This window comes from Rhinolophus hipposideros (genome assembly GCF_964194185.1).
Source record: "Rhinolophus hipposideros genome assembly, chromosome: 11".
Taxonomy (NCBI): domain Eukaryota; kingdom Metazoa; phylum Chordata; class Mammalia; order Chiroptera; family Rhinolophidae; genus Rhinolophus; species Rhinolophus hipposideros.
Genome location: NC_138057.1, coordinates 65,773,078 through 65,794,160, shown reverse-complemented (window position 1 = coordinate 65,794,160; position 21,083 = coordinate 65,773,078). Strand labels below are relative to the sequence as shown.

Here is a 21,083-nt window from a genome sequence, read left to right as displayed (position 1 = left end):
GCCCAGACAGGGCCAGCACCTCCTCTCTCTGGGGTGACCAGCTAAGGGCTGGGGTCTAATTCAGTCTGGGGTTGTCCTCACGCCATTAGCCTGTTGGCTTAAGAGACCCATCAAGAAGGAAGATGGGAGGGAATTCCATCTGGTGTTAAAGGGATAAACCCAGAAGCGAGGATTTGGGTGCAGGAAGCTTTACGGCCTTCTTGGTCAGCTCACATGAAGTACTCCCTCCCCGTCTCCCCCAAAGTCCACAGCTTGGGGTTTCCAGGTTCCAACAGAGAGGACTGTCCTGAGGGACAGTGTCTGCAGTCATGACCACGAGTCTCTGGGCAGCAGTGGGTGGAGTCAGGGCGCTGTGTTCAGGGAGAAGTGACAGACAGGCTCTCCAGGCTGGAACTAAAAATGTCGTCACATCGCATGTCCCTACCTTGCTCCCCTCCATGCATCACACACCAGGGACGGCCACCTATGGCAATCTGAAGGTGTCACGCTGAAGAGGGATATTTTGAAGTGATCTGAAGAACAAATGCGGAAACCCGAGGGTGCCAGCCACAGGTGCACAGGCCAGCTGGTGGTGTGGCTTATAACATATTTTTTACAGTTCTGAATTCACCATTTAAAAACTGAGCTTCCATATAAACACCTGCGTTTCTCAATTCTCTAGAAACGTGTGTTCCAGCAGTCCTGGGCTCGCATCCCTCCCGACGTGAGGCGGGAGCTGAGTGAGTTCGCCCCGTAGACAGAGCCTACCGAGCGATTCACCAGCCCTGCCCGCAGCTGGAGGCATTTGTGTCCATGACACTCTTACTAAAACCTTCACGACGAAAATTCCACTGGATTCTCCTGACTTTATCCCTCAGGGGTGGAGTGGGGTTCAAGCACATCCGTGACCCAAGTGCACGCTCACCTCAGAGGCCCAGAGACGTTCTCGGCAAAGTGGCTGCCCTGAAGGCTCACCGGATTCTTAAATAGTCACACTCATTTGTTACAAAATAGATGTGGCTGCTTAACAAAGACACATATCCTTTTTCAAAATTTCAAATCCAGAGGCTGTCCCTTCAGCTGTACGAAGGCTCTGGGCCAGGCATTGGCCTTATTTGACTGTGAGGTCGGGAAGCGTTGGGGACGATTCCTTCAGCCACAGCAGGTCTCCTGCCTTCTGTTTTAGACTGCATAGAACTCCTCGATTAAACTTCCACAACTCACTCAGGAATGTCCACACACTACAATCATCAGCAGGCAACTCCCACAGAAGGATGGTTTCGAGGGCAGGCTGCTGCCCTTTGGGAGGCTGGCCCAGCGTGCCCCAGCGTGCAGCCTATGCGTGCTGCCACACGTGGGATTCGATGGACTCTGTTCAGCTGATCCAAGTAACACTCTCTCTTCAAGGACAGCACCCTGTATCTGGTTGAGATGCTGGGGTGTCTGGAATCCCCTTACCTTGATAGCAAGATGTTCGGGTGTTTGGTTTCACCTTTGAACGGGTGTTCGGGCAGCATCAGGCCTGCTTTGGGAGGAGCTGTCACCCCTCCCTGCCCACCCAGCCCACAGCTTGTCTTTCGGTGGCATCTTCTCTCTGACTTGCCTTCCACTGGATTCTATTCCAGCAGAGCACTGAAGTGTCATGTCTGTAGAAGGCTCTGGGTGAGGCCGGCAGTGGGGCAAGTCCTCCCAGGCTGGTCCCGCAGGTCACAGTGGAGGGTGATGCAGATGCCATCAGGAATCTGGCAAAGCCATGGACACTCTTGCTCAGAAAACGGACGATACACACAACACAGAACGTCACACATATTCCTTGGGAGGAGGCCAAGGCCACAGGGTACGGGGTCACTAGCGGCACATGAAGGACCACTGGAGAAGGGATGTGTCCCTTAGGCATTGTGTCTGTAGGATTCCGATGAAATCCACCCTTCCTTCCATGGGGTAACGCTCCATCAGCAAGCCCCACAGGGATCACATCTCCTTTTGGCCATGTTCCTCCCTCATTTCTCAAACATTGGCTGAGCCGGGTCTGGTGTTGGAGGTGAGCAACGAGCTCAGATGAGGAGCTGACAACCCCAACCTCAGTGTCGCCCTTGGGATGAGATGGATTCCAGCTGTCACCCCCAGAAGCCCTGCCTCTGGTCCATGTCCACTCACCAGCAGATGTTCCTAACTGGATGACATGGCCCAATCCCAAACCCAAGAAATAACATCACACACTGCCATCTTCCTAAAGGTTGTTTTATTGTAAAACCATAAATACAACACTGACATGAAATCATTTAAGCAACTGATCCTCTAACCATTAAAAAATGGATGTCTTTTTGCCTTGGCATCAACCAACTGGGAAATAATGTTGCAAGAATTCATGGGGTAGAGGGGTTCTGAATTCTGGGCTAGGGCTTTTGGCGATTTCAAGAACCAAGTGGAACCTTCCTCTTCTCCCTGGGAATGTCCCACTTTCAGACAAGAACAGACAGGTAAAAACAGCAACATTTAAACAGCTCAGTTTTAAATTTTATTACTTTGTAAAAATCTTTTCTTTTTCTGTTCCTTTCCTCCATTTGACATCAGTAAAAGTTTTAAACATCACGAAACTGATTTAGCTGCAAATGGAGAAACGGTACCAAAACAAAGTGAAACAAAAAAAAACCCGAAGGACAAACAAAAACCTTAAATAAACCCTCAAGTTTGGTCTCGGGGGCTTACATATCACACAAGAACTGTCAACTCAACCCCCATGCAATGGGACTCCTTGCAGAGTTGCTGGATCCATACTTTGTTGGACCCACACTGACACAGGAGACTGCAAACGACTTTTGTTAATTAACACAGCAAGGGTGACACTAGGTAACTTTTTTTTTTTAAATACAGTACATGGTACACAGGGTCCCAAGATAGCCCTGCATAAACCCCTCGTGGAGACTTGAGCCAAGCACTGGCTGTTTATAAAAATATTGTGTTGCTACAAAAGTATAAATTAATGCTACCGGTATTAAGAAATATTAAACACATAAAACTTATAAGGATTAAGAAAAATATTCATTAATACCTGTAGAAAACTCTGGCCTAAAAAAGATATTTTTTTGTGTTTGTTTTTTTGTAAATTTTTTTTTGTATTTTTTTTTTAAGATGACTTGAGTTTCTTGCACTCGAAGAGACACAGTCAGATGTGCCTATGGTATTGCCTAGAACGTCTTCACTACTGAGAAAGGATGGGGGGTGCACACACGTGGTTACTGAGTGGGGCACAGGAGGGAGGGGGCACCAAGGCTTTCTCAAGATTTACCTGATGTGAAAGAACCACCGATGTGAAGTTGTGGGGGAAAAAAGGTGGGATCAGAAGAGAACTGAAAATAATTTATACTTCTTAAAAAATATCTCTGCTTCAGGTGGTTGTACAAAACGATTTCCTGATGCTTGGGTTCCGAATGGCCCTGGACGTGTTGCCTGGTGGCTCTGAGAGCCTCCAGCCCCACAGGTCCCTCTGTCTCCTGGCTGGTGAGGCCCAGCCCCAGGCCAGTCCATGAGCTTGCTCACTGCTTGGGAACCCAGCTGTTCGGGCTGGGTGGGAGGGAGGGTCCCAGGCAGGGACTGGCTGGCACCTGGGCTGGGGGAGGATCTCCTCCTTCTGGCTGGTCTCAGACCCCAAGGTCTCTGCCAACCTGGACTTCAGGAAGCACCACAGGGGTCCCCAGGCCCCTGAGGTTGCGGTCAAGGCTGGGCTGTGCCCCATAAGGAACTTTGGTTTGAAGAGTCAAGGTGCCCGGCGGGACGCGTATGGAAGGGGAGAACCCTCAGGGGTCCTTCTGACGCCCAACTGCAAACCCAGCAGGTCATTCTCTGTACCGGAGTGGAATCTTTAAAGCGACACCGTGGTGGTGGGGCATGAATACACAAACAGCAACCTAAGGGTCTTCACCCTCATCAAAGCGGGAGCAAGTACCTTTTCGCACAGAAAGCACAGAGCACCTTCATGAAAAGGCAGGCCTCTACCGACTACGATCCTCAAACCCAAATGAGAGACAAAGAAAAACAAATAAAATCCTTCAGAAAACCCTGAAATGGGGAAACCGGGAGGGAAACATAAGAGGGAAGAACACTGTATCATTGGTTCACCATAACTGGCCTAGCAAACATTAGCCACAGTGAAGAGAGGCGCACGCCCTGTCCCAGTTCTCTTGCTGACCCAGGTGGATACGCGAGGCTGGGGTAGGGTTGGCAGGGCCGAGACAGAGCCCCCCACCCATTCTCTAGGGGACAGCCTGAGCCTTACTTATTAGCCTCTTGGTTCTGTCTAAAGCGGCAGGCTTTCTAGAAGCCCTTCCTTAGGGCCATCCCAGGGACACAGGCAGTGCCCCGTTCCCAAGGCAAGGGCACAGCTATGAACCTACTCCAGCTCACTGGGGCAGGAGGCTGCCCACCACGCCCTGCGTACCCCCTCTTCCCGTGTCTGCAAGAACATCCATCATGATGGAAATATCCAGGTAGTGTCCCCTTCTGGGCCATTTCTCACAGGACCTCTCTTCTCCATCGGCATCCCAACCTCATTTCAAACCTGTCTTGTGAACCTGTGGACCCCAGAGAGTGTGTGCCGTATCCTTGACATCTCTCCAGGTGCCCACTCGCCAAGGAATCCAGTCCAAGTCCAGGTGGACGCTGGTGGCTTCCTGCAAGCACAGGGGACTCCTAAAGAGACAGGTTCCGCTTCACAGTGGAAAACATGCCTTGTGGAGGTTTTTCTCTGGTGTTTCTTGAAAGTGCAGGAGATAAAGGAGCAAACTGAAGGAGCAAACATCTGCCAGCCTACGGATCTGCTGTAAGAAAAAAACAAGTCCTTCTTTGAATCCTGGAGACCCATGACTTCCAAATTGTGTCATCGTACCCTTTTCCGATCCAGGAGCCAATCTGAATGCCAAGCATGCGGTTTGTAGGCAGGCCGGACGCGGACGCAGCAGATGGCCCCTGTGTTTTGTTTCTTGGATTCTAACAGCCACCAGGAGGGAGACCAGGCTGGGTGACCGAGGCACAGGGAAGGGAGACCAGTGTTGGGACAAGAGCATCCACTCACTGGGATGGCACTGCTGCTCTTGGTGGAGCTGAGACCCCTGGGCTATTCCAAATCTGAGGGAACATCCATGACGCACAGACCTTAGCTTGCGCTTTGGTGGTGAAACCAACTGACCTCAAATGAGGTGCAAACCCCCTGAAGAGTCTCCTCTGGGGTCTGGATATATCAAAACAAAGACCAGTTCTGTCCTGGGAATCACATGGCTTGAGACGAGCTGTGTCCAAGTCAGCAGGCAACCACCTTGGGCTGCCCAGAACACGACAGAAATGGTTCCCAGGGCCTGTGGTGGAAAGTCCTATGGCAGTCACAGATGTGGGAAGCAGGAGACAGAATCCTTCGGAAGGTCAATGCCAGGTGGTGCCTGGGGATGAACTGGAAGAGCCTACCTCAAGCCTTTGGCTGAACTAGAATTTGAACAAGGTGGATATTGCTGGAACTGAGGGGGCCAGTGGCTGGACCTGTGAGATCTTTGGGATTTGTTAAGCTATTCGCTATAGCAGGATTTGCACTATGGGAATTACCTGTGTGAGAAAACAGACAGGGGCACCTTGGGACAGTCTTTCCTGCTGATGATACCAATTTCTGGGGAACCAGAGGTTGTAAGAGAGAAACGACTACATACCACCCTGTTACCACATCTGGATGGGCAGCCCCAAGAGACAGCTTTCAGATTACCCAGTGGCATTCACCGTGGGCCTGCAGAGGAAGCCACGCTTTAAGGATTGAACTGAGGTGGAAAGGAAGAACAGGAGGTGACACGTATGACTAGTTACGCAGTGTTTAGGAAAACTTACTCGAATTTTCATTCTGGAGGGTAGACATCCCCGTGTTCTAAAGAAAAGAATGCTGAATGCTCTAAATGCATATCTGGGCTTGGTCTCCGACAGCTTTGCCAGAAAGTAAAATACCTATTTTCTAACAACGGGCCCAATAATGGGGCAACACCAGCCAGCTCTGCTCTAAGTAGGAGGAAGATGGGCTCCACGGCTCTGCTCCCACCGACCACACAATGTGGGCGCTCTGACTCCTCCTCGTGTGGTTAAAGTGCCAGGTTGCGGACCCTTTCCCAGCAGCAAAGTAAAGCTGGAGGGATCTTTTGCTGTTAAGGGTCTGTCTCATCAGCAATGCTGCAGCCACCTTCTGGAATGCTCCCAAAGGCCTGACCAAAAAGTCTGCTGATGCTCCCGTTCTCTCTAGCTGGCGACATTAGATGACTGTCCTGTGCAGACGGAGGCTCTTCTCGTGACCCCAAGCTGGAAACGCTGTGGCAGAAACAGCTAGAGCTCCTCCAGCAGAGGAAATGGCACGGTGGTTCCTGAGACCATGGCTTACTGCAGAGACTGTGGAAACGGCCCACTTGAATGCATTTCAGTAGGTCCAAGACTCGGAGGGTTAGTTTTCATGAGGCAAAGTGAGCAGGCTTGGCCCGCAGGGACAGTGTTTTTAAACCAACTTCACGTCCCCGTCTGCCACAGACCCGGGGAGAGGGCTGTTGTTGTACAGTGTTTTTTGTAGTCGAGGTATCTCGCAGTTGAGTTAATGCTTTATTACTAGGAGGGGAGTAGACTCAGTCAACCCCCAAGATGGTAGAATGTGCCTTTGCAGATGGCCCCCCACAATGGTGGGCTTTCTCAGCCTGAAGCCCTTGGTGTAACCATCTCTAGCCCACGGCCACGGACACGGGAGGATATGAGCAAACTTGATTCACAGAGAGGTGGTGTGGGGGGTTGAGAGCTGATCCTGACGGAACCAACTCTTGTGAGGGGAAAGGGGCCACCCTCTTAGCATTGGGACTGAGTGCGAAGAACCTAAATTGCTCGTGGAGAGAAAAGTCTAAACATCTTTCACAGCATCAGGTGGAAGGTGGCCTAATGCCATTCCACCCCCAAAACATCAATTGTTTGGCCCACAAGGCACCATGCTCAACTACTGTCCTGCAAGGAGGGCTGAGGCTCACATGGGGACCCCAGGGCTGTGGGCAATGGAACCACTGGAGCCCCTGGAGTCCTGGGGAAGGGGAAGAGGCAGTGGGTCTGAGGAGTGATGGATGTGAACATGGATCAACTCAGGAGTCCCTGCTGAGCTGGAAGTGTCAGTGACGTGGCGAGTAGTGTAATGCACTCTGGGTATATAAATCAGACATTCGCAGAACCAGACACAGTGAGCCAGGAGGGCGGGTCACCCGCTTACATTCAGGAGAACTCGAGTTCTAAGCCACATGCTTCCCTATGGCTTCCACCAAACTTTACATCTGTGAAACCTGCGACTCCAACCCCACTCCTGGTCTCCAAACAACGCAGCCAAGTGCACGGTCTTGGCTGTTCAAATACACGAAAACTGGACTGTACAGGGAAGGCTAATGAAAACCTTAGGATAGTGACTATACCACTGAGATGAGCTAGTTTACAGTGTGACTTGAGGAACAAAAAGGGCAATTTTTTAAAAAGCCTCCAAAATATAAGTTATAGACATTCAGTGCCTCCTAGTAGAGTCTAAATCAAATTAGAAAAAACTAGATAAGCCAAAAAAAAAAAAAAAAAAGGTAAGGACTGCTAAAGTGTTAGGGGGAAAAAAAGGAGTGGAGACCGTTACCTATACTTCTCTGAAAAATGTCTTTTTTTCCCCTCTTATATTAAAAAGCCAAAAGTCAGCTTTATACTTTTAAAGTCTCCTTTCCTGATTTGGGGAGATAGATAAGTGTGTTTCTAAGGCGGCTGCCCCAGGACACCCGATGGCATCTGGAAGGCAGCTGCTCAATGCCCTGAAGGTGCAAGAATAAAGTCCAGTGCAGAAACTGTCCATCTGATGCAGTTTGGAGAAACCATGGCAGGGCAGCCGGGGAGGGCAGGGGTGGAGAGGGGTGCATGAGGGTCAGGAGGGCTTGGAGGAGGGGACTGGGGGTAAAAGGTGGATCACAGGGTGAAGGACAGAGAGCGTCAAGTCACTTCAGATCTCAGCTGCCTGAACACTTTACATCAGCATTCTCCCAATCTGCACACCTGAAAATGGAGTCTTTAAAGCCCCTTACTGAGAAAAGGAGGTGAAGCACCTTCCCTCTTTCCCGAACACTCAGCTTTCCTGACACACCTAGTTTAATGCACGCGCGCCCACGAGCAGGCGAGGGTACATGCACCAGGGTAGTATGTGTGTGCGCGCGTGCGCAAAGCTTCTGCTACGCAGACGAGCGCTGAGCCCCATGCCTGCACCCACGGCACGTGCGCTTGGACACGCCCGCACAGGTGTGCACACACATGCACACACACACACTGAAAAAAGCACTTAAGTTTCCAGGGGGCATTTATAATGAGGTCCACAGTGTTTAGAACTTAAATTCCTTTTCTTTGTTTGCGACAGTGTTGTTTTTTTTTTTTTTTTCCTATCATTCTCTTCTTTTCCTTCTGTAATTTTTTTTTTTTTTAAATTCTGAAGTCAAGTCTTAAAGCATGTTGGATTTCAGAAACATGAGTTTGTTCATATCTTCTGGACTGAGCAGTCGCCTCCGTTTGATTAGAAGTGCCTGTTCACACATATTTACACATCCGCTCCTGGCCCCCACAGCCGGGACCGCAAGGAGCCAGAAGGCGAGCTTGGCGAGTTTTGTGTGCTTTTGGGTAACGCACGACCAGTACTGGAAGAGATCAGGCGTGGCCTGGAAGAGGGGTTCCTGCAAGTAATCATACACTTCGTTCTTCCCCAGCCGATCGTCCTCCTGAGCGCTGGGGTTCTCGCCGGCGGCAGAGCGGGGTTTCTTGGTGGCGGGCTCGAAGTCTGCCTCCTCGGTCCAGGACTCCTTGACCTCATTGATGAGCTCGCACACTTTGCCAATGATCTCCTCGTGCTGGTAGGGCGGGACGGGCCGCAGCTTCTGCTGCGGGTCCAGGATCATGGCCACCTTATGTGCCGGGTGCACCTTGAAGTTCTCCTTGAGGGCCTCCAGGAAGAGGTGGCACAGCTTGCTGACGGTACCCGCGTCGTTGGCCTTGGCAGTGAACAGCTTCTCCAGCCTGACGTAGGTGGGCAGCACCAGCTGCAGGGTGGGCTGGCTCTCGTTGCTCAGCTCAATGACCGCCTGCTTCACGGGCGTCAGGATGGCCGCCAGGTTGCTGAGCAGGTGCTTGTTGAGGCTCTGGATGAGGTTCATCTTCTTGGCCCGACTGTAGAACTCGCAGATCTGCTCGTAGCGCTCGTGTACCAGCAGCAGCGAGTCCGTGACCGAGTTCCAGCAGGGTGGGGGCGAGGTCTCCTCCAGCGAGCCAAAGGTCTCCTTCGCGAGGCCGGTGGAGCCTGCCAGGTCCTCACACACGTTGAGCAGCTCGATGACCTCGTGCATGCTGCGGGCCTGCAGTGTCCGCTTGCTCAGCACACTCTGCACCACCGAGTTCAAGGCGCAGGCTGAGCAGCGGAGGCACATGCCAGCCTTGGAGAAGGCGGACGCGCTCACCCGGCAGTCCGTCACGTACACTGTCCGGATCTCCGACATCACGAACTCCGACAGCACGTTCTGTACCCAGTGGTGCACCAGGTCGCCGCTGTCACGAATGTCCGCGCCCTTCACGCCCAGCACGTAGCTCTTGATGTGGTTGCCCTCGGCCTGGTAGGCTGTGAGGATGTAGCAGGAGTCGGGCCCGACGCTCTGGGAGTGGCAGGTGACACCGATGCCCAGGCAGGCGTTGCTGCCCAAGGCACACGTCACCTTCACCTTCACCTGGTTGTACATGCGCGGTAGGTGCTTCAGTGCCAGTGTGTTGAAGTTGCCCAGGATCTCCGTGACCGAGAAGGCCCCGTAGCGGGCGCCACTGTCCACTAGTGTCTGGGCCAGTTTCAGGAACTCCTTCCCGCTCACCACGCTCAGCGCACCCAGGTCGGCACACATGACCCGCAACAGGCGCTCAGCGATGTTCTGCCGCTCCTTCTCAGGAATCATACTGTTGGGTGTTAAACCACTGCTCGTGGCTGGCAGGGGACACAAAGAGAGATGTCATTAATCCCGGCATTTGAGGCTCCTTGGTCTGCTAGCAGCCTACTACTCTAAGCATCTAGGATTAGGAATTATGGGCAGATTTCATGTTGCACACAGACTGGCTGTGCTGGCTGTCTTTACCGTGAGTCTCATGGGAATAAAATAGAGTGGTGTATGTGTAACATACTTGCTACATGTGTCATTCACCTAGACTTTTGAAGCCAACTAGACTAGCCTAACCGCTTCCTGAGTATAGGAATGGGCTCTCGTGAAGGAATCGCTAGTGAATAAACTACATGAGGCCACAATGTCAGGAAAGAGCAGCCAACAGAAATCGGGCGAGTGGATTCCAGTTCCGATTCTGTCACTAAGGTGTGCTCTCTGACCACAACGGATCACCTCGTCTCTCCGAGCTCCATCTGCCTATCCCTATGAGGTCATAATTCACACAAGCGAGGTCATAAGAGTGCAAGCACTTTGGCAACTGCTATGCATGGCCTTCCTTCATCATGGGAGGCACAGGTGGTGGGGGTGGGGGGCAGAAGGGCACAACCAGAGCGGGGACTGGAGGTATATGAGGCAGGCTCTGGCCTGGGAGAGACCTACTGTTGTTGGCACTGTTCCTCTGGGCCTGGGGTTTCCACTTCTCTTCCACAACAGCAGGTGGCGATCGGGACTGGTTGGAGGCAATGTTGTTCTCATTGTCCGCTGTGGGCACAAAGGGGACAGTGTGTCACCCTAAAGAGTAAGAGGCCTGACAAGACGGGAACAAGAGCACAGCAGATGAAAGCGAAACATGACTTCTGGAACTCAGGCCTGGGTCCAAAGCCTGGCTCCTCCTTACACGACTATCTATGTTTGGGAAGCCTCATTTTCATCATTTGGGAAAATGGCGTGTGTGTGTGACACAACTGCTAGAAGGACTAAGAAGAGATAATTCAGGGAGAGCTGAGCACAGTGCCCAGCGTGGACTAACACTCAGTAAATGGGAATCACTGCTCCTGAGTCTGGCTGGGAGGCCTCACACCCACACAAAATCACCAAGTTCTAGCTCTGAAACAGAGGGGCGGGGTGCCAGTTACACCCCAAGTGATCTGAAGTATCTCATACTCTCACTTCTTCAAAGTGGGCTTTTTTGTCTTTTCAGTATTTTTGCCAGAAATTCACTTAATGAGGCTTGCATTACCCTGATCTCTAACTAGAGGAAAACACTGCAACACAATATCCCTGATAAATATACATACCAAAATCCTCAACAAAATATTAGCAAACTAAATACAGGAAAAAGTATAATACATCACAACTAAGTGGAGTTTACCCCAGAAATGCAAGTTGGGGTTAATAATTAAAAACCAACAAGCTTAATTCCCTATACTAAGAGAAAAAAGAAGAGAAATAATCTCCATGGATATAAATGCACATTAAAATGTAACAAAATTCAACACCTACTCATGACACAAACTCTCAGCAAACTAAGAACAGAAGGAAACTTAAGTTCACTGAGTTGATAGAAAAAAGATTATAAGGAAATATACTATGAATAATAGTATTCCAACAAATTAGATAACCTAAATGAGATAAACAAATTCTTAGAAAGATATGAACTACCAAAACTGATTCTAGAAACAGAAAATCTGAATAAACCTATAGAAAAAAAATTACTAATCAAAATCTCTCTCTCTCTCTCTCTCTCTCGCTCTCGCTCTCATTCTCTCTGAAAGCAAGAAAGAAAGAGAGAAAGAAAGGGAGAAAGAAAAGTTCAGATTCAGATGGCTTCACTAGTGAATTCGTATGTTAAAGCAACTCTTCACAAATTTTTCCCAAAAACAGAAGAGGGAACACTTCTCAATTCATTTAATGAGAGTGTTATTATAATACCAAACTCAAACAAAGAAATCACAAGAAAAGAAACTATAGCCCACTATCCTATATATAGATACATCCTCAATAAAATACAGCGTACCAAATCTAGCTATACATATGTAACAAGTTATACATCATGACCAAGTGTGGTTTATTCCAGGAATAAAAGGTTGGTTCAACATATAAAAATCAATGTAATATGCCTTAATAACAGAATGGACAAAAACCACATGATCATCTCAACAGATGCTGAAAAAGTATTTGACAAACCCAACACATTTTTCATGATAAAACCACTCAACAAAGTAGGAATCAAAGGGAAATTTTTCAACATGATAAAGGGCATCTATGAAAAACTCACTGCTAATACCACACTTAATGGTTAAACATTGAAAGCTTTCCCCCAAATTAGGAACAAGAAAGAATATCTACTTTCATCTCTTCTGTTCAACATGTATTGGAGATTCCAGCAGAACAATCAGGCAAAAAAAAAAAAAAAAAAAAAAAGAAAAGATCCAGATTACAATGGAAGAGAAGAAGTAAAATTATCTCTATTTTCAGATGACACAGTGTTTATATAAAAAATCCTATACTGAGAATACACACACACAAAACTACCAGAACTAAATAAATGAGTTTAGTAAGGCTGCAGGAAACAAGATATATATATATTATATTTCTCCACAATAGCAAATGAACACTCCAAAAATTAAGAATATAATTCAATTTATAATAATGTCCAAAAGAATATGAATAAACTTACAAAAGAAGTGAAAGATTTGTACACTGAAAACTAAAGACACTGCTAAAAGAACTCAAAGAAGACTTTAAAAATGAAAAGACATTCCATGTTCATGAACTGGAAAATAGCAACAAAACAAAACAACACTGATCTAGAGTCAATACAACCTCTATCAAAAGCCCTACTGGGGCTTTTGATAGAAATTGACAAGTTGATTCTAAAATTCATGTGTAACTACAAGAGATGCAGAATAGTCAAAACACTCTTGAAAAAGAAGAAAGTTGGAAAGCTCACACTTCCTGATTTCAGAACTACTACAAAGCCACAGTAATCAAGACGGTGTGGTACCAGAGGTACAAGAACAGACCTATGGATAAATGGAATAGAATTCAGAATCCAGAAATAACCCTCACACTTATGGTCAATTGATTTCGACAAGGGTGCCAGGATAATTCAATGGGGGTAAAAATAGTTGTTGCAAAAAATGGTGCTAGGACAACTGTATATCCACATGAAAAAGGACCCCTACCTCACACCACACGTAAAAATCAACTGAAAATGGAATATATGCATAAATGTCACAGCTAAAACTATAAAACTCTAAAAGAAAATGAGTCAAGTCTTTGTGATCTTGGGTTAGGCAATGGTTTCTTAGATATCACACCAAAAGCACACACAATGAAAGAAAAAAATAGATACATGGATTTCATCAGAATTAAAAATTTTTGCTCTTCAAAGGATAGTATCCAGAAAGTAAAAAGGCAATCCAAAGAATGGGAGAAAATATTTGCAAATCATGTATCTATAGAGGCCTTGTATCTAGAATATGTAAAGAACACTCATAATTCAATAATAAAAAAAACAAAAAAACAAAAATAAAGAATGGGAAAAGGATCTGAACAGACATTTTTCCAAGGAAGATATTCAGATAGCCAATAAGCACATGAAGAGATGTTGCACATTACTAGTTACCAGGAATACGTAAATCAAAATCACAACGAAATACCACCTCATGTACACAGGATGGCTGAATAAAACAAATCAGATAATAAGTCATCAAGGATGTAGAGAAATCAGACCCCTCATACATTGTTGGTGGGAATGTAAAACTGGTACAGCCACTTTAGGAAACAGTCTGGCTATTCCTCAAATGGTTAAACATAGAGTTCCCATATGACCTAGGATTTCGACTCCTAGGTATACACCCATAGAGTTAAAAACATATGTCCACACAAGGACTTGCACTTGAATATTCACAGCAGGTTTATTCCTAGTAACCCCAAACTGAAGACAATCTAAATGTCTATCAATTGGTGAACAGATTAAATGAATTGTGGTATATTCAAACAATGCTTTACTACTCAGAAATGAAAAGGAGAATTGCTGATAACTCAGAACAACATGGATGAATCTCAAATGTATGCTAAGTAAAAGAAGTCAGACACAAACGACTAAATGCCATTTATATAAAATTTGCTAAAAGGAAAATTATTGCGAAAGAAAGCACATAGTGGTTGCCAGGGTTGGGGTGAAGGAAGGGACTGGCAGCAAAGAGGCAGGAGAGCACGTTTTGGGTTGACGGTAATGTTATACATTTTGATGGTGATGTTGATTAAATGACTGTATACATTTGTCAAAACCAATCAAAGTGTACTCTTAAAATTGGTGAATTTTATTTCTATAAATTATATCTCAATAAATCTGATTTTTAAATGACTGAAAAGAAACCCATTAAAAGAGTAATAGTGGTTAGCTTTCAGGAGTGTGTCTATGGCTAATTCTTCACTGCCTTACTTCTCTGCATTTTTCCAATTTCTTCTAAAGAATACATCTTACAATTAAAAAGGAAAAGCACAATTTAAAAATGAAAACCAGGAGCCATTCTTGTTGACTTTCTCCCCGAGAGTACAGGGATTTGAAAGCCCTGGGTTTGACTCTGGCTCTGTCATGGCTGTCGGTGTAACCTTGTATACAGAGCATTAATTATGAACACAAAATGGACTCTGATAATTCTGACAGCTATGCCAGTCACAAAGTGACAGTCATGCCAGAGCATCCCGTGAAAGGCGTACCCAGTGAACGCCCTAACCAGCTAACTCCAGACGCAGGGTGGAGTGTGACCATGTGGATGGCTTTCTCGGACTGCAGATGGGTACACCGCACCCAGTCCTGAGCATAAAACCAGAGCTCTCTGATGGCTCGTCGCTCAGGCCTCAACTGACGAGCTGGCACTGCACCTGCACTCGTCCCAGACAGAGCGCATGCAGCCTCGCCGCCCGACCATTTCACTAGCCCGGCCTGACGCCCGACCCTACACACCCCAGTGCCGTAGGGACTCTCACTGAACACCAGACTCTCTCTCATCCTTCTTTCGTAAGACTGGTCACCTTGCCTAAGCCTATTGCTGGCAAACCTGTGTGACCCTGCTGTGTGAAACCGCTCTATCTCCACTACTGGAGGCCATCTTCCGGCCAGAGCCTTGATTAATGCCTGTGGTTAACCGAGTCAGTAGGACTAGATCCATGGCTTTATTCTAATAAAGTCTGACGTTGTGGAAAGATACAAACATGTACGAGATTGCTACTCTGATAGTCATGTCCTGCTCACAACACCTTGAGTTAGACACTTTAACTTTCTGGGCGTCAGTTTCCCCTCCTCCCTCCAAAATGCTGGGGAAGGGCAAGCTGCAGGATGAGTCCCTCATTCTCTGACTTTCCACAGAACTGGGAATAGAGATTACCCAACCCAGCAGTAGAGAACAATGTCTAGTATTGGTTGATTAAAAAATTTTTTTTCTCCATATCTCACAAATACTGCTGTTGAATGGGGGAGGTACTGAGTAAATGCTCTGTGAAAAGGCTTGATTTATAGCTTGAGCAGAAATAAGGTTTAACACACACACACACACACACACACACACACACACACACACACACACCTGTAAAGGGCAGGCTATAAAGCTGAATAAAGGCTGTCACCAGGGTGGGACTGGTGCAGGAAAGAAAAAGTGGTGGTTTCTGGCAGAGGATGGAAAAATAGGCTTCTGTTGCTGTCAGGTCTTATCTTAGAACGTGCCACAGCTCTGAATACTTCACATGTCATCTCCAGAACCCTCACTCAGCCTGTGGGGAGCCCGGGTTAGCCCACTTTACAGATGAGAAGACTGAGGCCCAGAGAGGTGAAGGGGCTCAATGGGATTAGAAATCAGGTGTCGCCCTTCCAAAATCCTAAAACTGCAACTACCAGCCTGTTTGCTGCCTGGGCAAGTCCCCATGTCTCTCCTGGCTATGGTCCTCCTCAATGTACTTTAAAAAGGGACTGGCAGGAATGACCTCTGAGAGGGCTTTGCGTCTGCTAACCCTCCACACCATCTACCTGGCTGAAGAGGGTGATAGTTAAGAGCACAGGCTCTGGATTTCACTGAGAGTCAGAATCCTGGTCTGACATTGTGACTGCATAGCCTTGGGCAAGTTACTTAGCCATTTTGTGCCTCAATTTCCTTATCTGTAAAGTGGAGCTAATATCAGAGTGCTGTTTTGAGGGTTAAATGAGCTAACGTGTAAAACTCTCAGAATAAGTCCTGGCATCAAGTAAGAGCTTCAATCATGTTAGTAGCTGTGCAACTTTGGGCCAGTGATTATGTTCTCTGAGCCTCAATTTCTTCATCTATACAATGGGATGATAACGTTGGCTGGTGAATATGACCACACCTGATACACACTAATTGCTCACTAAACGTTAGCTGTCTTTAGTGTTTATTATTACTGTCAAAACACGTTCCTGAACTGCTGAGGCAAGACAGGTTTTCCTACAGCACAGAAAGCAAGTTTATTAGTGGGAATTACCCTGTGCCATTCAGCAGCCTCTTAATGAGATTGGTGTTATTCGAGGCTGATCCCCCTTATCAGCAGCACTGTGAACTGCGCAGATCATGACGCTTAATTTCTCTCTATGGAGTCAATCCTTTAATCCCGACTCAGCCTGGCTGGGATTCAGCCTGGATTTGCACTGGATTGCCTCCTGCATTCTCTGCCAGTACTGGACCAGAACAAAGCAGCCCAAAGCTTTCCGTGGAAAACAAGTCGAGATGCTTGGGGGCAGTGGGGCCACCACAAGGTTCAGACTTGATTTGCATTTTAATGGCCTCTGCCCAACTGCCTGAGGGATGGGGAAGTACAGGCACCCAGACTCTTCCCTAATTAGCCTCAACTTCCAGAAGCTGGGAGAGGCACAGCTGGAGGGTTGGGGTTTCAGAACAGGAGGAGTAGTGAGGGGACTGGGCTGTGAAAGTCTCAGTGGGCTCAGGCAGGGGTCCCTGAGCAGCCTTCTAGCTGCTGTCCCTGTTTCCCATAAAGTCAAGTCTAAATGGCTTTCCCTGGTGCAGGATGGTTGATGGCAAAGGTAAGTGGGAGCTGAGACACGTGTAGGTAAAACCTTGGTGCGAGGAGGGTAGCTGGAGACAGCAGGTTTACGTGCCCTTGTATTAGACATAGAGATGCTCACAGAGGGGGACAAAGATGGTGGCCCAAGGTCACGGGGCCTGGAGACACACCAGAACGTGGAACTCGAATGTCTTGGCTGCCAGTCCGATTCTGTCCTGATTTTAGTAAGTCCATTAGAAATAAATAATAGGCTCCCCAAAAGATCACGTGAGTTAGTGCCTGCCCTACAGCAGATACTCAATAATCAGATGCTGAATGAATGAATGAATGAATGAATGAATGAATGAATGGCGGTCCCACTAACAGAGCAGTACCTAGCCTAAAAGAACCTAGTCTTGTACTACTCTGTGCTAGTCAGGTCAGACCTGGAGCATTATATGAAAGATGAAGGTTTGTAAGCCTAAGAGACATACAAGCAATAATAATAATTACAACAGTAGGAATAACGGCAGCTACCATTACTGAACTACCACGTGTCTGGTACTTTCCTTACATCATTTCCAACGCCTCCAGAGGATTACTCTGGGGGATGGGCGTCAGGAATCACTAGCTGCCTCCCCCAGATTCCTGTTTCCCTTTGCGGAGTCTTGGCATTTCTCCTGCCCCTGGAATTTGGGCATATATGACAGGTGTCACTTGTCACCTAAAGAAGGATGAAGCGTGCTTTTCTCCCCGCCCACCAGTCACAGAGGGAGGACTCTGTAGACGCAGGGGAGGATAGGGCCACACAACGCAAGTACTTTGGGTCCCTGAATCACCATGTGGAAGGCCACCCAACCAGACCACTTGCATTAGGCTGTGATGTGCCTGAGAAATAAAGGATTATGTTAAACCACTGAGAATTTTAGATTGATCTGTTACAGCAAATAGTGTCTCCTTGACTAAAACAGAAATTAGACCAGAAGTGAGGTGCTACAGTGATAAAAACCTAAAATCGGAGGTATCTGTTTGAAGGGGGAATGGTCTACAGCAGGGGTGTCCAAACTTTTTTCAACGTATTTCACCAAGGGCCATATGCAGTAAAATACACAAACAGCCGGGCCACTCACTCGAGGTGAAGTACATATTGCCTCACCTGGTTTAAGTAAACTAAATATATTTTTGGAAGTTGCTGCGGGCCAATTAAAAATGGATTGCGGGCCGCAGTCTGGACACCCCTGGTCTAGAGGGAGGGAGGTGATACTACAAGCTGGAAAGATGGTGGCGAAACAGCTGGTAAAAAGGTTATGTGGACGGCAGACTCCTAGCCTGCAGCTCCACAGCACTGGTTCTCAGGTACAGTCCCAGGCAAATCCTAGGCCACACCCTCGACCTACAGAATCCGAAATTCAGGGTGGGGCCCAGAAATCAGTGCTTTAACCAGACCTCCTGGTGACTGACACCTGCTTAAGTTTACGGATAGCTGCTTTGTGGGACAGTGTCACAATGAACGTGACTCTGCTGAGATGGGGCTTAGGCCCAGGTTGCCAGGGCTGACGCCTCCCTACTTCCATCTCCTGCCTCTGCTGACCCCTCATTTCAAACCACACTCAATTTCCACCTTGATGTTTCTTTTCTGGTCAGCCCCTATTTGGTTGTTACGCTCAGCACAGGAGCCACAACCTTCTAGAAGCCTTCTTCAGCTCCATGCCCACTCTCTGTGCTCCCACTACCACACTCAATTTCCACCTTGATGTTTCTTTTCTGGTCAGCCCCTATTTGGTTGTTACGCTCAGCACAGGAGCCACAACCTTCTAGAAGCCTTCTTCAGCTCCATGCCCACTCTCTGTGCTCCCACTGAGCCTGCTGTCTCCCCGAAGCACAGACCCCCCCCCCATAATATAACTGATTGACCGGGGCTCCCTGAGGGCAGATCCTATGTCCTGTGACCATTTCCTGGGAAAGAATGGCCTCCTCTGGGGGGGGGGGGGAGTCTCAGACTGGCTCCGCCATCCCTGCCTTTTGCAGGGTCTGAGGAATGGGAAAGGGGAAGGCTGCAGCATCCCCGGTGGGTGGGCCACTCGGCCCCTTACCTGCATGGGACTGCATGTGCTCCAACAGGTTGTTGTAGAACTGGAACTGGATTCCACAGGCGCCACAGGTATAAGGTTCTAAGGGGAAGAATGAAGCAGTCGTTTTAGGGGCGGGGCAAAACAGGACACTTTTCTGCTGAGCTTCGGGCAGATATGGAACTGGGAACCCAAACACACACTGGGACTCTGGGCCCAGCCTGTCTGTCCCCATCACTAACTAATGTGGGAGAGGCTGGGGGGAGGAAGGAGCGATGGAGAGAGGAAGACGTGCAGATAAAGAGACCATCTAATGCATCAGGCAGCTATTTATTGAGTGCTTACTGTGTGCCAGGCACTGTTCTGGGCACTGGGGAAGGGCTGGGGGAAGACAGCACTAATGGACCAGGAGCTCTCTTAGGCAGAGACCGCGTCTTATTGGTGCCACAGCCCATCTCTCTGCCTGTGGAAGCACACGACGTCACTGTTTGCTGAGTGAACAAATGAATGACTGTATGAATGAATCAAAAACAAGGCAACAGACACAGAGGGCAGGAAAGGGAGGGTAAGAAGAAACAAGCGATCAGGGTAAAAAAAAAAATAGAGAAAGCCATAGAAAAGCAAGAGAAACGTGGATAAGGTGCAGAAAGGGAAGAGGCGAGAGAGGCAGGGTGGGAAGAAAGGGATAATGAGAACATAGTAGGAACGGGAAGGAGTCTGCCCATGGACCTTTATCTTCCATCTCCGTGTTCCCAGCACTCAAGTCAGTGCCTGGCATAGAGATGAGGGAGGACGCAGAAGGGGTGCAAAGGAGAATAAGGAGAAGAGAGGAGGAAGATGGCTGACACGGGGTCGGAAGAGGTGTCCTGAGGCTACCACAGTGAGCAGGGATGGGGTGGTCTGTACTCTCGCCAGGGCTGGGGGGGAGCAGAGGTAGGCTGCCCACGGTCAGGGCTCATTCCCATCCCGCATCCAAACTCCTCCACCCGCCTGTGGCTGGGTCCTCCTCCTGCCTCCACCCACTGCCTGGTCTGCCGGGAAGAGCAGCCCAAGGTCAGATGCTCTGGGGAGGCCAGCTGAGTTCATTCCTGTCCTACCTCACCCTCTCCAGCCCCCCGATGGAACCACCACTTACTCTGTAGGAGAGGGAAAGTATTGGAAATCAGGGGACTTGCAGTTTCTGCAAAAGAGAAACAGTTTAGCTAAGTCTCTTCCAGTTCTGGTGCTCTGAGATGATTGTCATTAGTTCCATTCTGAATAGAGAGCCAGATGGGGTTCTCAGAGGAGAGGAAGCATCTGAGCCAGGGTCACATTCTGGGGTTGTGGCTGAGTCAGGGGGCAGGGCAAGATCAGCCAGGGCCATCCCTCTAGGACACGCTCAACTCTCAAAAAGTGAGCCTGCAGAACATAAGGAGGAAACGGGCACGCGTGGCTGCCCGCTTCAGGACAGGAAGCTGCTTTTAGGTCCCGGCACCGGAATGCTCCGGAGTGTCTGGTACCAAACACCGGAGCAGCTACAGCGAGGGCTGTGTTTCTGAGGGCTCTGCCTCCTGGAACTTCCCCCACACTTCCTGGTACTGTCAGGTGAGCCTCAGACGCGGGAGGCAGCAGAGTGGGGCCAGAGGGAGTAGGCCGGGAACCCTGGCTCCACCACTTAGAAGCTGGGAACGTGGGGCAACATGGACCTCTCCTGAGCCTTAGCTTCCCCATCTAAAAAGTGGAGATAACACTGACCCCCCCCTTCCCTCGGGGCTGTGGTAAATAACGATGGAAACAGGTAAGACACACACAGCTCTGAACACATGCCAGGCACATAGTAAGCGCTCAATAAATGGTGGCTGCACTTTACACCGTCGTTCCCAGTTCTGAATATCAGCTCGGGCGGAAGGAGAGGCAAGGGGGATAGCCTGGCTGGCTGAGAGCAAAGGCTCCCAGGACACCGTGGTTCCAGTCCTGGCTCTGCTACTTATTCCCGTGTGGCCACTGGTCAAAAATCCATCACTTTTAGGAGAAATTAAGAGGCCAGAGTCTTAGAGGG

General features: G+C 48.5%; 1 protein-coding gene across 22 annotated transcripts in view; it reads right to left on the bottom strand.

The window, feature by feature from the left end:
* Nucleotides 1–6,567: 6,567 nt before the first annotated feature.
* ZNF618 (zinc finger protein 618) overlaps nt 6,568–21,083 on the bottom strand; it is a 164,572-nt gene continuing 150,056 nt past the window's right edge. For 13 of the 22 annotated variants that reach the window (XM_081065335.1, XM_081065334.1, XM_081065332.1 and 10 more), the window contains 4 exons: nt 20,181–20,225; nt 19,070–19,147; nt 10,617–10,718; nt 6,568–10,003 (listed from right to left, as the gene is read on the bottom strand). In XM_081065335.1, coding sequence (XP_080921461.1) covers nt 8,487–10,003; nt 10,617–10,718; nt 19,070–19,147; nt 20,181–20,225 — 1,742 coding nt within the window. In that variant the 3' untranslated portion in view covers nt 6,568–8,486. The remainder of the gene's footprint in view (nt 10,004–10,616; nt 10,719–19,069; nt 19,148–20,180; nt 20,226–21,083) is intronic. The other 9 variants (XM_081065336.1, XM_081065338.1, XM_081065325.1 and 6 more) reach the window with 1 other exon arrangement.